The sequence below is a fragment of the Bombina bombina genome, chromosome 5 (genome assembly GCF_027579735.1).
Source record: "Bombina bombina isolate aBomBom1 chromosome 5, aBomBom1.pri, whole genome shotgun sequence".
Classification (NCBI taxonomy): Eukaryota; Metazoa; Chordata; class Amphibia; order Anura; family Bombinatoridae; genus Bombina; species Bombina bombina.
In genome coordinates, this window is record NC_069503.1 from 1,066,666,858 (window position 1) to 1,066,682,486 (window position 15,629).

The window sequence follows — 15,629 nt, forward strand, 5'->3', positions numbered from 1 at the left end:
GAGGCTTAGATACAAGGTAATCACAGAGGTAAAAATTGTATTTCTATAACAGTGTTGGTTATGCAAAACTGGGGAATTGGTAATAAAGGGATTATCTTTCTTTTTAAACAATAAAAATTCTGGTGTTGACTGTCCTTTTAAGTTAACATCACTATGAATATATGGTTCAGTATTTTATCTGTTCTTATGATTCATACCTTATACTGCTTATAATGCCTTAGAGAGAGGTTATTCTGAAATCTACATTTCAGGCACTTACCCCTAATATTATATAAGTAAAAAAGTCTCATATCTTATAAATGATTTTAAGTACAATATATAAAGGAAAATACATGAGAAAATAAAATAAAAAATATGTGTTTTATTGTCACAAATATACAGTATTATATTACAAAAGTAAAAATGTTTTATTGTTAAATAAATGCAATGAAAATGTAAAAAAAAATATGAATCCAATATTGCAGAGTTACAGTAGTTTAGTCATGCTTGCTTACAAATAAATATTATACCATACCAGACTTGACAGCATTTTGGTCGGACAATATTTTCTGCCCCCTATAAGTTCAGGGAAGCAGCATTTATACCCTTTTAACCTCTTAAGGACATATGACGGAATTTTTCCGTCATAAAACAATTGAGCAAACTGAAAGCTGTGTCCTTAAAGTGTTAAACAATCCTTTGTCCTTACATCATGAGTCATTTGCAAAAAAACTAAAACAATCCTATAACCTTGAGCTAAAACACAAGTAGGATATTGGTACCATAGACATAAACAATTTTATAACCTTGGGTGAAAAAAACAAGAAGTTAATTTCACAATAGCATATCATTTTACTTGATTTCTTATTTTATTTGAAACTATTATATTAATGTATATCACATAATAAAACATTACACTGAAATAAATGTATTCATTAAGAAATTCAGTAAAACATGTTCTCTTTCTTTTTGAATAAATAACTTTATTGATAGCATTATATACATGAATAAATGATGTGCCTGTAACAGTGTAATTATATAAATATGTACATGTACACTATTTGTGTAATGTTGTGCTTTTTGTTATTTTCTCTTGGTAGAATTCACCCCAGTTTAAGGCCAATCACGCAGAGCTTGTCTTGGCCAATCCTAGCCCTGTTCTTATCTATCAAATTTCATCCACTGAGACTAGAGTCCTTGTAGATATTCGAGGAGAATTGCCCAAAAACCTGAAAGAGTACATGATAGAAAAGATTCACCCCCAACTACCAGGTGAGTACCGTGGACAAGAAATATTTACATTCCTGCTGTATTGTTATATTTTATCTTATCAGTAGTACATAGATGTGACACCTGATAAGTAGGCTGGGAGATCATAATTAAAGGGACACTGAACCCAAATTTTTTCTTTCATGATTCAGATAGAGCATGCAGTTTTAAGCAACTTTCTAATTTACTTCTATTATTAATATTTCTTCGTTCTTTTGCTATCTTTATTTGAAAATGAAGGCATCTAAGCTTTTTTTTTTTTTGGTTTAGAACTCTGGACAGCACTTTTTTATTGGTGGATGAATTTATCCGCCAATCAGCAAGAACAACCCAGGTTGTTCACCAAAAATGGGTCGGCATCTAAACTTACATTCTTGCATTTCAAATAAAGATTCAAAGAGAATGAAGAAAATTTGATAATAGGAGTAAATTAGAAAGTTGCTTAAAATGTCATGCTCTATCTGAATCAAGAAAGAAAAAAATTGGGTTCAGTGTCCCTTTAACTAGTAATTGTTGGCATTTAGATACTGTAATACTGCTCTGCTTCCTCTGCTACTTTTCCTTAGCTAATAGAAGACATGGTTATAATAATTATAGATGGTTATATAGAAGACATGGTTATATTTTGAGTAATTAGAAGTTTACTATAGATCAGCATAAGGAAGGTGAAAATTAAAGAGACATTATTACCATTTCTTGCTTTATATATGCATAGTATGTGTGACAATTAGACACTGCATGGTAAAAGGTCTGCATAAAAAATAAATGCTTCATAACTGCTGAAACTGTAATATTTTTGTGGGCAAAATTTGCAGTCTGTTAAATGACCAGTTACCGATCCACTAATTAACAAATTACTGTACAGCATGTTGCAGGGTCATATTTTTTATACAGGATGCACTCCAGCCTTTGTAAAGGGCATGGCAAAGCACAGTGTTTAAATGGATAAAACTAAAAGTTTACTACATGGCTTAAAATAGTGCTGCCATCTAGTGCTCTTGCTAATGTTTAACATTCTTGCAAAACTGCTGCTATATAGTGCTCCAAACACGTGCATGCTCCTGAGCTTATGTCCCTGTTTTTCAACTAAAGATACCAAGAGAATGAAAAAAAATGACAATAGAAGTAAATTAGACAGTTTTTTAAAAAAAAAATCTTGCTATATCTGAATCATAAAAGAAAAAAGTTGTGTTTCATGCCCCTTTAAAGTAAATTACATGAAAACTGGGAAAAATAAACAATAAAAATATTTAGCATATTTATTATTTTTATAATGCATGCTGTTTTTGTGAAATATATTCAGGTGCTCTTGGAGCTTCTGGCAACCTGTTATCATATATGCAAAGTTCTTTCTAATAATCCCCCTCAAAAATAAAGAATAAAAACACTTGTTTCCTGGCAATGTAATTCTTGTCTCAATAATTTCAATGACGCAATATAAAGTGTACACAGTCTAAAAGGAATAGATTATACCCTGAACAACTGTAACAGGGGGATAGAGAAGCTATAGAAATGACAGGTCACATTAAATTTTGCTAAAACTGCACCTCAGTTTGGGTGGTGTTCCTAAATAATTGTATACAAACAGTATTTTTAAGATATGCTATTGTTATCTCCAATATAAAGATACATTTTATTCTAAATAAACTTTATTCTCCAACTCCACAGTACATGGATAAAAGCAGTGTGCTTACTAACGCGTTTCAGCCCATTATATAATGACAGTAATGTGAATGCTACATAAGAAACAGATAAGAGATGAAAAGGGCCCTCAATTCCTCCTGTATGCGTTTGTAAACTTTGTCCTGTCTCTTACAAGTTTTATATTATTGTTTTATTTATATGAACTGTATCCATGGACAGCGCTGCGGAATATGATGGCGCTTCATAAATAAAGTATAATAATAATAATAAAAATAACCATTTAGGGATGTTGCGAAAAGTTGAACTATAGTGTACAGCTTTTTCCCCCCAGATCATTTAAAGGAGCCTTTCATGTTTGCCGTTCACAATGATCGCTTAAGAACAATGCCAGCAAGCTTCCTCCCACCATCACCAGTAAATAAAAAAGGTAATATTTGTTTTAATGTAGTTACCAGTGCTCTTAATATTTTGATGTTGAAAATATTTACTTGGTAATAATGTTCGAAGCATATTAATGTTTCATAACCTTTATTCCAGAGTCAGGATTTCTCCCTGAGTTGAGATGCTTTAGGTTAGTCAGTGATTAGGTTAATGAGGAGAGTTTTAAGGTGGAAGAGTTTTGGCTAAGCATTTGAGTTAGCAGGGTATGATTTAATTGTCACAGGGTCAAACTATATCCCTTCCCTTTAGCCCCAATTGCAGGGTTTAAAATTGTTGAGAAGAGCTTTATTGAAAAGTCTAATAATTAAATTAGGAAAAACATAACATGAAAAATGTATGTAAGGAAATAGCAGTTTAGCTTAATTTGATATAGATTACAATCACTAACTTCACTCGCTAACCTCTAAGTAATAAGAAGTATATTTGGGTTAACAAAGTAAACAATTATATCATGGAATAAACACACATATGATTTATCTAGTCTGGGAGTGGTTTTGGGTTGTACTTTCCATTCTGGATGGGACAATATTAAACATCATTATTTTTTATATATTCTGTATATAAAAAAATAGTCCGCTTCCCTATCTCATTTTAATATATAGTTCAGATTATTAGTTGGTGAAGTAAAAAATAATTTTTAACTAGTTTATCCTCTTATACATATTTACAGTTTTAGGTAAAGCCAACCATGTAAAAAAAACATTTACCAGCACCAATACATTTACAGAAATAATAGAAAATGTAAAAAGAATAAATGTACAAGCAAAGATGACAGAGAAGAAATGTAGCTAAAATGTCAACTCTAAGACAAGTTGTTTTCTTTTTGGACCTCAGGTGTTTTACTTTTGGGAGATGCCTACAACATGAGACATCCGCTGACCGGTGGAGGAATGAGTGTTGTACTGAATGATATTAAGATATGGAGAGATCTTCTGCAGAACCTACCTGATTTGTATGAGCACTCAGATGTTCTTCAGGTGAGAAAAACACCTTATACAAATGTGAAGAGAATCGTTGCTTTGTATTTGTTGTAATAATACAAAATATAAACAGCCACTGTGTGAGAGAAATCCAAGAAGTTAGTGTCATAGAGAAATCAACAAAATGTGACAAATAAATAATATGAGCTTTTCATAAAGTTAATCAATTTATGTATTGAGAACAAGAAATTTGCTGTGTATGCTGTGCTATACAACATTTTGTTGCAGTATGAGACAAGTGGTGTTGTGTGTTAATAGTTGCTATTCTGGATACAATTTAAGCTCACCGTTTATACTTTATAGAATTAACATTTGTATTCTAAAATATTTTACAGGCCAAGAAGACATTTTATTGGTCAAGGAAGTCATCCCATTCCTTTGTGGTTAATGTACTGGCTCAAGCTCTTTATGAGTTATTTGCTGCTACAGATGGTGAGTACAACTATCTTTGTGCATTTTTAAAGTGTTACCCATTTATAGGTGTCTAGTATGGGCTTTTTATATAACTCCACACTTCTTCCATGTCAAACTAATCATTTATCTCTCCATATCTGAAACACACAGGGTGCTGGCTCATTTCCACTCTGTTGTATATATTTGTCTATATATATATTGTTAAATGTAGGTTTCTGGCATTTATCTTTCTAAATAATTGCTAATCTGAAGTATGTTTATGGAGGACATCTATATTTTTATTTTCCTAAAATATGACAAAATTTAAGTTAAAAGTTACACTTCCCCTCACTTTAAAGATTAGAGACCTGTGATGTATACAGTACTTTATGAAGGTAACAAAACAACAGACAATATATGTGGAGCCCCTACAATAAGTTTTTGTTTTTTAGGACTTATATAAGAGTACATGGAAATATGTATGGTTTCTTGTAAATGATGGTTATTCTTGATAGGGGCTGAGGGTTGGTGAGCACCCAAAATAATTATTGTAGCATCCCTAAATCTTAAAGGTATGAACAGCCATACATTTGTAAGGCAGCTCCTTGTTTAGAGGCCACAGCCTTCATATGTAGCTTTGTCTTTGCAGCCCCAGTTTTTGAGTTTTAGAACTGCCCCTGTTGGTCAATGCTTTAAAAAAGTGGCAATATGCTGGAAAACTGGGGGTTACTGAAGAGAGGTTACGCCTAGACTACATTCTAAACAACAAAATGAGGTTTAGCCAACCAGTTGAACATGACAGAAGTACTAAAACTCAGACAATGGGCTTGTGTGTCTATGAGTTATAAGTGATTTCCAGCATTTATTTTGGTGTTGAGGCCCTGATTCTTTGTACTATAACTTTATAAATTGCTACTGTCCGCATAGCAGGAAATGGTCTAAATGCTTCAGAACATAACATTCTAATACAAAATCTGTTATTGAAAAATTAAAACATAATTCCAAATTCAGATAGGGAAAAGTCTCAACAAAAATATTAAAGGGACATAACACCCATATGTTAAATCACCTGAAAATGATGCAGCATAACTGTACAAAGCTGACAACAAAATATCACCTGAACATCTCTATGTAACAAAGGAAGATATTTTACCTCACCAGGGTACATTCTCTGTGAATAGTTATCCTTCATCTACTGTAAGTTGCATGTGAAAAAAAGAAGACAAAAAACAGCAGCCAATCATCTTCATCAGTGCTGATGTCACACTTTGCTTTACTGTGATCTCATGTGATTTCACTGAAATCTCGCAAGATTTCATAGTAAACTTTCTTATACTGAGGGAAATAACATGACTGTATTTGCACATGCCAAATGCACGCTTCCTTGCAAGTCCTGGGACTAGCATTCTGATTGGCTGCTTAAAGTTCCTTTACTATGGAATGTGGCTACTGAAGACAATTTGAGGTAAAATATTTCCCTTTTTACATGGAGATATCCAGGTGCTATTTTAATTTTCTAGTCAGCTTTTTACAGATATGCTGCATTACTTTCAAGTGCTTAAATATTTGGATATAATATCCCTTTAAAAAACAACATTCAATTAAGCTCTGAAAAATAAAAAATATAAAAATAATAATAAACAAAATCCCATCTATTAGCTTTATATGCACATAGTATTTTGTTTTCAAACCTATATAAAAACATTGTTAATCGTTTTATTGATGCTGTAGGACTTTTTTGATACCTCAATGTGCTTTTTTGTTTGCTCAGGATTTTATAAACAGTAATGAGAGATGTTTATTTACAGATTCCCTGTACCAGCTGAGAAGAGCCTGCTTCAATTATTTCAAGCTGGGAGGAGAATGCGTTTCTGGTCCCATTAGACTTCTTTCTGTGTAAGTTGAATTTTCATTATTAAACATTGTTCACAATAACAGAAACAAGTCTATCAACTACAAGGAGTGCATCGATTCCATAGCTACTGAATGCTTTCTAGACACTATTGTATGTTAATGTTCCAAACTGTTGTCATAATTATATAATTCCCTTGTTTTCTATTTATTTGCGAAGGGTTGAGCTGTGCACATCACCTTATCACCTTCTCTGTTGCTGAAAAATCTTCCATAGGTAGCTCCGGTTTATAGCAAGCTGCACAGAGCTCTCCTATTGATTGTTTAATGGAGTGTAGTAGCACAGAATACTTAATTTTACATCATTACAACCACCATAAATCCATTTATTCCAATGAAAAATAAGAAAACATTTTTTTATAACAAAAAGTTGATTTAAAATGTATAAATAAATGTAATATGAGATGGTTATACAAGATGAGATTATGCTGTATATTAATATCTCTGCTTAAAGGGACATGAAAGTTCAAAAAGAAAATGATGTAATATGTTAGATATTTTATTATTGCACTATTGCTTGTACATAACTATGGGGTCAATCAAGATGCTTTAAAAAATTTTTTAAAAAAATTAAATGATTTATCTACAAAATTCCCCTTAGGCTTTAATTATGTTTCTCTTGTTAAGTGTAATCAGTCCACGGGTCATCCATTACTTATGGAATATATCTCTTCCTAACAGGAAGCTGCAAGAGGATCACCCAAGCAGAGCTGCTATATAGCTCCTCCCCTCACATGTCATATTCAGTCATTCTCTTGCAGCCTAACTAAAGATAGGTCGCTGTGAGAGGTCTGTGGTGTTTTTTAACTTAGTTTATTTCTACAATCAAAAGTTTGTTATTTTAAATGGCACCGGAGTGTGCTGTTTATTCTCAGGCAGCATTAGAAGAAGAATCTGCCTGCGTTTTCTATGATCTTAGCAGACGTAACTAAGATCCACTGGCTGTTCTCATCTGAGGAGTGAGGTAACTTCAGAGAAGGGGAATAGCATGCAGGGCCCCCCTGCAAATGAGGTATGTGCAGTAATTATTTTTCTGAGGAATGGAATTGACTGAGAAAATACTGCTGATACCAATGTAAAGTAAGTTCAGCCTTAAATGCAGTGATAGCGACTGGTATTAGGCTGATGAGTGTGTGTACACTGAATGTATTTTTCTAAGGAATGGAATTGACTCTGAAAATACTGTTAATACTGAAATAATGTATGAGCCTTAACTGCAGTAAAAGCGACTGGTAGCAGGCTTATTAATAACAATTCATAACTTTTCAAATGTATGTTTAAAACGTTTACTGGCATGTTAATCGTTTTTTGTGAGGTACTTGGTGATAAAACTTATTGGGGCATGATTTTTACCACATGGCCATCTTTGTTTTCTGCATAGAAACAGTTATCTGAGCTTCCCCACTGTTGTAATATGAGTGGGAGGGGCCTATTTTAGCGCTTTTTTGCGCAGTAAAAATTCAGTCACAATCTGTCTACTTCATCCTCCATGATCCAGATCGTCTCTAGAGAGCTCAGGGGTCTTCAAAATTCATTTTGAGGGAGGTAATCAGTCACAGCAGACCTGTGACAGTGTGTTTTGACTGTGAGAAAAACGTTAATTATTAAATTGTTATCCGTTTTTGGGTATTAAGGGGTTAATCATCCATTTGCTGGTGGGTGCAATCCTTTGCTAACTTAATACATTTACTATGAAAAATTGGTTGCTATAACTATTTTGGTTCATTGTTATTTCAACTGTGACAGCTTTTTGTGCTTCTTAAAGGCACAGTAGCGTTTTTTATATTGCTTGTAAATTTATTTAGAAAAATATTTCCAAGCTTGCTAGTCTCATTGCTAGTCTGTTTAAACATGTCTGACACAGATGAATCTCTTTGTTCACTATGTTTAAAGGCCAATGTGGAGCCCAATAGAAATTTGTGTACTAATTGCATTGATGCTACTTAAATAAAAGTCAATCTTTACATGTAAAGAAATTATCACCAGACATCGAGGGGGAAGTTATGCCGACTAACTCTCCTCACGTGTCAGTACCTTCGCCTCCCGCTCAGGAGGTGCGTGATTTTGTGGCGCCAAGTACATCAGGGAGGCCCTTACAAATCACTTTGCAAGACATGGCTACTGTTATGACAGAAGTATTATCTAAATTGCCAGAATTAAGAGGCAAGCGCGATAGCTCTGGGTTAAGGACAGAGCGCGCGGATGAGGTGAGAGCCATGTCAGATACTGCGTCACAGTTTGCAGAACGTGAAGACGGAGAGCTTCATTCTGTGGGTGACGGATCTGATCCAGGGAGACTGGATTCAGAGATTTCTAATTTTAAATTTAAGCTTGAGAACCTCAGCATATTGCTAGGGGAGGTATTAGCGGCTCTGAATGATTGTAACACGGTTGCAATTCCAGAAAAATTATGTAGGTTGGATAGATACTATGCGGTACCAGTGTGTACTGACGTGTTTCCTATACCTAAAAGGCTTACAGAGATTATTAGCAAGGAGTGGGATAGACCTGGTGTGCCTTTTTCCCCTCCTCCAATATTTAGGAAAATGTTTCCTATAGACGCCACCACACGAGACTTATGGCAGACGGTCCCTAAGGTGGAGGGAGCAGTTTCTACTTTAGCTAAGCGTACCACTATCCCGGTGGAGGATAGTTGTGCCTTTTCAGATCCAATGGATAAGAAATTAGAGGGTTACCTTAAGAAAATGTTTGTTCAACAAGGTTTTATCTTACAGCCCCTTGCATGCATTGCGCCTGTCACTGCTGCGGCGGCATTCTGGTTTGAGTCTCTGGAAGAGGCCATTCGCACAGCTCCATTGGATGAAATTATGAACAAGCTTAAAGCACTTAAGCTAGCTAACGCATTTGTTTCTGATGCCGTCGTACATTTAACCAAACTTACGGCTAAGAACTCCGGATTCGCCATCCAAGCACGCAGAGCGCTATGGCTTAAATCCTGGTCAGCTGACGTGACTTCTAAATCTAAATTGCTTAATATTCCTTTCAAAGGGCAGACCTTATTCGGGCCCGGCTTGAAAGAAATTATAGCTGACATTACGGGAGGTAAGGGCCATGCTCTACCTCAGGACAGGGCCAAATCAAAGGCCAAACAGTCTAATTTTCGTGCCTTTCGTAACTTCAAGGCAGGAGCAGCATCAACTTCCTCCGCTCCAAAACAGGAAGGAGCTGTTGCTCGTTACAGGCAGGGCTGGAAAGTTAACCAGTCCTGGAACAAGGGCAAGCAGGCCAAGAAACCTGCTTCTGCCCCCAAGACAGCATGAAGAGAGGGCCCCCTATCCGGAAACGGATCTAGTGGGGGGCAGACTTTCTCTCTTCGCCCAGGCTTGGGCAAGAGATGTCCAGGATCCCTGGGCGTTGGAGATCATATCTCAGGGATATCTCCTGGACTTCAAAACTTCTCCTCCACGAGGGAGATTTCATCTTTCAAGGTTATCAGCAAACCAAATAAAGAAAGAGGCGTTTCTACGCTGTGTACAAGACCTCTTACTAATGGGGGTGATCCACCCAGTTCCGCGGACGGAACACGGGCAGGGATTCTATTCAAATCTATTTGTGGTTCCCAAGAAAGAGGGAACCTTCAGACCAATCTTGGACTTAAAAATCCTAAACAAATTTCTAAGAGTTCCATCATTCAAAATGGAAACTATTCGAACCATCCTTCCCATGATCCAAGAGGGTCAGTACATGACCACAGTGGACTTAAAGGATGCCTACCTTCACATACCGATTCACAAGGATCATTATCGGTACCTAAGATTTGCTTTCCTAGACAGGCATTACCAGTTTGTAGCTCTTCCCTTCGGATTAGCTACGGCTCCAAGAATCTTTACAAAAGTTCTGGGCTCACTTCTGGCGGTACTAAGACCGCGAGGCATAGCGGTGACTCCGTACCTAGACGACATTCTGATACAAGCGTCAAGTTTTCAAACTGCCAAGTCTCATACAGAGATAGTTCTGGCATTTCTGAGGTCGCATGGGTGGAAGGTGAACGTGGAAAAGAGTTCTCTATTACCACTTACAAGAGTTCCCTTTCTAGGGACTCTTATAGATTCTGTAGAGATGAAAATTTACCTGACAGAGGCCAGGTTATTAAAACTTCTAAATGCTTGCCGTGTCCTTCATTCCATTCCACACCCATCAGTAGCTCAGTGCATGGAAGTAATCGGCTTAATGGTAGCGGCAATGGACATAGTACCATTTGCGCGCCTGCATCTCAGACCGCTGCAATTGTGCATGCTAAGTCAGTGGAACGGGGATTACTCAGATTTGTCCCCCCTACTAAATCTGGATCAAGAGACCAGAGATTCTCTTCTATGGTGGCTTTCTCGGCCACATCTGTCCAAGGGGATGACCTTTCGCAGGCCAGATTGGACGATTGTAACAACAGACGCCAGCCTTCTAGGCTGGGGCGCAGTCTGGAACTCCCTGAAAGCTCAGGGATTATGGACTCAGGAGGAGAAACTCCTCCCAATAAATATTCTGGAATTAAGAGCAATATTCAATGCTCTCCTAGCTTGGCCTCAGTTGGCAACTCTGAGGTTCATCAGATTTCAGTCGGACAACATCACGTCTGTGGCTTACATCAACCATCAAGGGGGAACCAGAAGTTCCCTAGCGATGTTGGAAGTCTCAAAGATAATTCGCTGGGCAGAGTCTCACTCTTGCCACCTGTCAGCGATTTACATCCCAGGCGTGGAGAACTGGGAGGCGGATTTTCTAAGTCGCCAGACTTTTCATCCGGGGGAGTGGGAACTTCATCCGGAGGTCTTTGCTCAACTGATTCATCGTTGGGGCAAACCAGATCTGGATCTCATGGCGTCTCGTCAGAACGCCAAGCTTACTTGTTACGGATCCAGGTCCAGGGACCCGGGAGCGGTGCTGATAGATGCTCTGACAGCCCCTTGGGTCTTCAACATGGCTTATGTGTTTCCACCATTCCCGATGCTTCCTCGTTTGATTGCCAAGATCAAACAGGAGAGAGCTTCGGTGATTCTGATAGCGCCTGCGTGGCCACGCAGGACCTGGTATGCAGACCTAGTGGACATGTCGTCCTGTCCACCGTGGTCTCTGGTCCTTTCAACCATCCAAATCTAATTTCTCTGAGGCTGACTGCATGGAGATTGAACGCTTGATTCTATCAAAGCGTGGCTTCTCGGAGTCAGTTATTGATACCTTAATACAGGCTAGGAAGCCTGTTACCAGAAAAATTTACCATAAGATATGGCGTAAATATTTATATTGGTGCAAATCCAAGAGTTACTCATGGAGTAAGGTTAGGATTCCTAGGATATTGTCCTTTCTACAAGAGGGTTTAGAAAAGGGCTTATCTGCTAGTTCGTTAAAGGGACAGATTTCTGCTCTGTCTATTCTTCTACACAAACGTCTGGCTGAAGTTCCAGACGTTCAGGCTTTTTGTCAGGCTTTAACTAGGATTAAGCCTGTGTTTAAGACTGTTGCTCCGCCGTGGAGCTTAAACTTAGTTCTTAATGTTCTTCAAGGCGTTCCATTTGAACCCCTTCATTCCATTGATATCAAGCTGTTATCCTGGAAGGTTTTGTTTTTGATGGCTATTTCCTCGGCTGGAAGAGTCTCTGAGTTATCTGCCTTACATTGTGATTCTCCTTATCTGATTTTTCATTCAGACAAGGTAGTTCTGCGTACTAAACCTGGGTTCTTACCTAAGGTAGTTACTAACAGGAATATCAATCAAGAGATTGTTGTTCCATCACTGTGTCCTAACCCTTCTTCAAAGAAGGAACGACTTTTGCATAATCTGGACGTAGTCCGTGCCCTGAAGTTCTATTTGCAGGCAACTAAAGATTTTCGTCAAACTTCTTCCCTGTTTGTCGTTTACTCTGGACAGAGAAGAGGTCAAAAGGCTTCGGCTACCTCTCTCTCTTTTTGGCTTCGTAGCATAATATGTTTAGCCTATGAGACTGCTGGACAGCAGCCTCCTGAAAGGATTACAGCTCATTCTACTAGAGCTGTGGCTTCCACCTGGGCCTTTAAAAATGAGGCCTCTGTTGAACAGATTTACAAGGCTGCGACTTGGTCTTCGCTTCACACCTTTTCAAAATTTTACAAATTTGACACTTTTGCTTCTTCGGAGGCTATTTTTGGGAGAAAGGTACTTCAGGCAGTGGTTCCTTCTGTTTAATGTTCCTGCCTTGTCCCTCCCTTCATCCGTGTACTTTAGCTTTGGTATTGGTATTCCATAAGTAATGGATGACCCGTGGACTGACTACACTTAACAAGAGAAAACATAATTTATGCTTACCTGATAAATTTATTTCTCTTGTAGTGTAGTCAGTCCACGGCCCGCCCTGTCTTTAAGGCAGATCTAAATTTTAATTAAACTCCAGTCACCACTGCACCCTATGGTTTCTCCTTTCTCGTCTGCTTTGGTCGAATGACTGAATATGACATGTGAGGGGAGGAGCTATATAGCAGCTCTGCTTGGGTGATCCTCTTGCAGCTTCCTGTTAGGAAGAGATATATTCCATAAGTAATGGATGACCCGTGGACTGACTACACTACAAGAGAAATAAATTTATCAGGTAAGCATAAATTATGTTTTTTCTGCTAATAATCATTAAGTGTTTCTAAAGGATTGTAATTGACCCCTATGTGTTTAACTCCTGAAAATTGATTAAACACATAGTTAAAGTCAGCTCCAGATCAGCAGTACACTACTGGGAGCTAGCTGAACACATCTGGTGAGCGAATAATAACAGACACATATATTAGACACCAATCACCAGTTAGATTCCAGTAGTGCGTTGCTGCTGCTGATGATGATGATGATATGTGCATATTGTTTTTTTTAACATAGTATACCAATAGAGGAAAGAACATTTTATAATAGAAGTGTGTTCCCCACATCCCCACCACTATCAGTTTTATATCATATTTGCCTCATTTATATTTCTCACAAATGAGAAGGCAGTTATTTTCTCTTGTAAGGTGTATCCAGTTCACGGATCATCCATTACTTGTGGGATATTCTCATTCCCAACAGGAAGTTGCAAGAGGACACCCACAGCAGAGCTATTATATAGCTCCTCCCCTAACTGCCATATCCAGTCATTCTCTTGCAACTCTCAACAAGCATGGAGGTAGTAAGAGAGAGTGGTGAAATATAGTTAGTTTTTTTTCTTCAATCAAAAGTTTGTTATTTTTTAAATAGTACCGGAGTTGTACTATTTTATCCCAGGCAGTAAATAGAAGAAGAATCTGCCTGAGGTTTCTATGATCTTAGCAGGTTGTAACTAAGATCCATTGCTGTTCTCACATATGTCTGAGGAGAGAGGTAACTTCAGCGGGATAATGGCATGCAGGTTACTCTGCTATGAGGTATGTGCAGTTACATTTTTTTCTAGAAATGGAAAATGCTAGAAAATGCTGCTGATACCGGATTAATGTAAGTTAAGCCTGAATACAGTGATTTAATAGCGACTGGTATCATGCTTACTCTCAGGGGTAATACCCTTTTAAAATTGCAATATAAAACGTTTGCTGGCATGTTTAATCGTTTTTATATATGCTTTGGTGATAAAACTTTATTGGGGCCTAGTTTTTTCCACATGGCTGGCTTAAATCTTGCCTAGAAACAGTTTCCTGAGGCTTTCCACTGTTGTAGTATGAGTGGGAGGGGCCTATTTTAGCGCTTTTTTGCGCAGTTAAAATTACAGACTGAGATATCCAGCTTCCCTCAGAAGTTCCCTGAATGCTATAGGACATCTCTAAAGGGCTCAAAGGCTTTCCAAAATCGTTTATTGGGGAAGGTAGGGCCACAGCAGGCTGTGGCAGTTTGTTGTGACTGTTAAAAAACGTCTATATCGTTTTTTTGATCCGTTTTTTGAACTAAAGGGTTAATCATCCATTTGCAAGTGGGTGCAATGCTCTGTTAGCTTATTACATACACTGTAAAAATTTCGTTTGATTTACTGCCTTTTTTCACTGTTTTTCAAATTTTGACAAAATTTGTTTCTCTTAAAGGCACAGTACCATTTATTATATTTGCTTGTTAACTTGATTTAAAGTGTTTTCCAAGCTTGCTAGTCTCATTGCTAGTCTGTATAAATATGTCTGACATAAAGGAAACTCCTTGTTCATTATGTTTAAAAGCCATGGTGGAACCCCCTCTTAGAATGTGTACCAAATGTACTGATTTCACTTTAAGCAATAAAGATCATATTCTGTCTTTAAAAAATTTATCACAAGAGGAATCTGACGAGGGGGAAGTTATGCCGACTAACTCTCCCCACGTGTCAGATCCTTTGACTCCCGCTCAAGGGACTCACGCTCAAATGGCGCCAAGTACATCCAGGGCGCCCATAGCGTTTACTTTACAAGACATGGCGGCAGTCATGGATAATACACTGTCAGCGGTATTAGCCAGACTACCTGAATTTAGAGGTAAGCGAGATAGCTCTGGGGTTAGACGAAATGCAGAGCATACTGACGCTTTAAGAACCATGTCTGATACTGCCTCACAATATGCAGAAGCTGAGGAAGGAGAGCTTCAGTCTGTGGGTGATGTTTCTGACTCATGAAAGATACCTGACTCTGATATTTCTACATTTAAATTTAAGCTTGAACACCTCCGCATGTTGCTCAGGGAGGTTTTAGCTGCTCTGAATGACTGTGATACAATTGCAGTGCCAGAGAAATTGTGTAGACTGGATAAATACTATGCAGTGCCTGTGTGTACTGATGTTTTTCCAATACCTAAAAGGTTTACAGAAATTATTAATAAGGAATGGGATAGACCAGGTGTGCCGTTCTCTCCCCCTCCTATTTTTTAGAAAAATGTTTCCTATAGACGCCACCACACAGGACTTATGGCAGACAGTCCCTAAGATGGAGGGAGCAGTTTCTACTCTAGCAAAGCGTACTACTATCCCTGTCGAGGACAGTTGTGCTTTTTTAGATCCAATGGATAAAAAATTAAAAGGTTACCTTAAGAAAATGTTTATTCAACAAGGTTTT

At 37.6% G+C, this 15,629-nt stretch overlaps 1 protein-coding gene across 1 annotated transcript in view; it reads left to right on the forward strand.

Annotated features, from left to right (window-relative positions):
• Positions 1 to 15,629, forward strand: part of SQLE (squalene epoxidase) — a 44,234-nt gene that overhangs the window by 14,642 nt on the left and 13,963 nt on the right. The window contains exons 6-10 of the mRNA XM_053715347.1: positions 1,080 to 1,251; positions 3,224 to 3,319; positions 4,168 to 4,310; positions 4,649 to 4,745; positions 6,515 to 6,602. Coding sequence (XP_053571322.1) covers positions 1,080 to 1,251; positions 3,224 to 3,319; positions 4,168 to 4,310; positions 4,649 to 4,745; positions 6,515 to 6,602 — 596 coding nt within the window. The remainder of the gene's footprint in view (positions 1 to 1,079; positions 1,252 to 3,223; positions 3,320 to 4,167; positions 4,311 to 4,648; positions 4,746 to 6,514; positions 6,603 to 15,629) is intronic.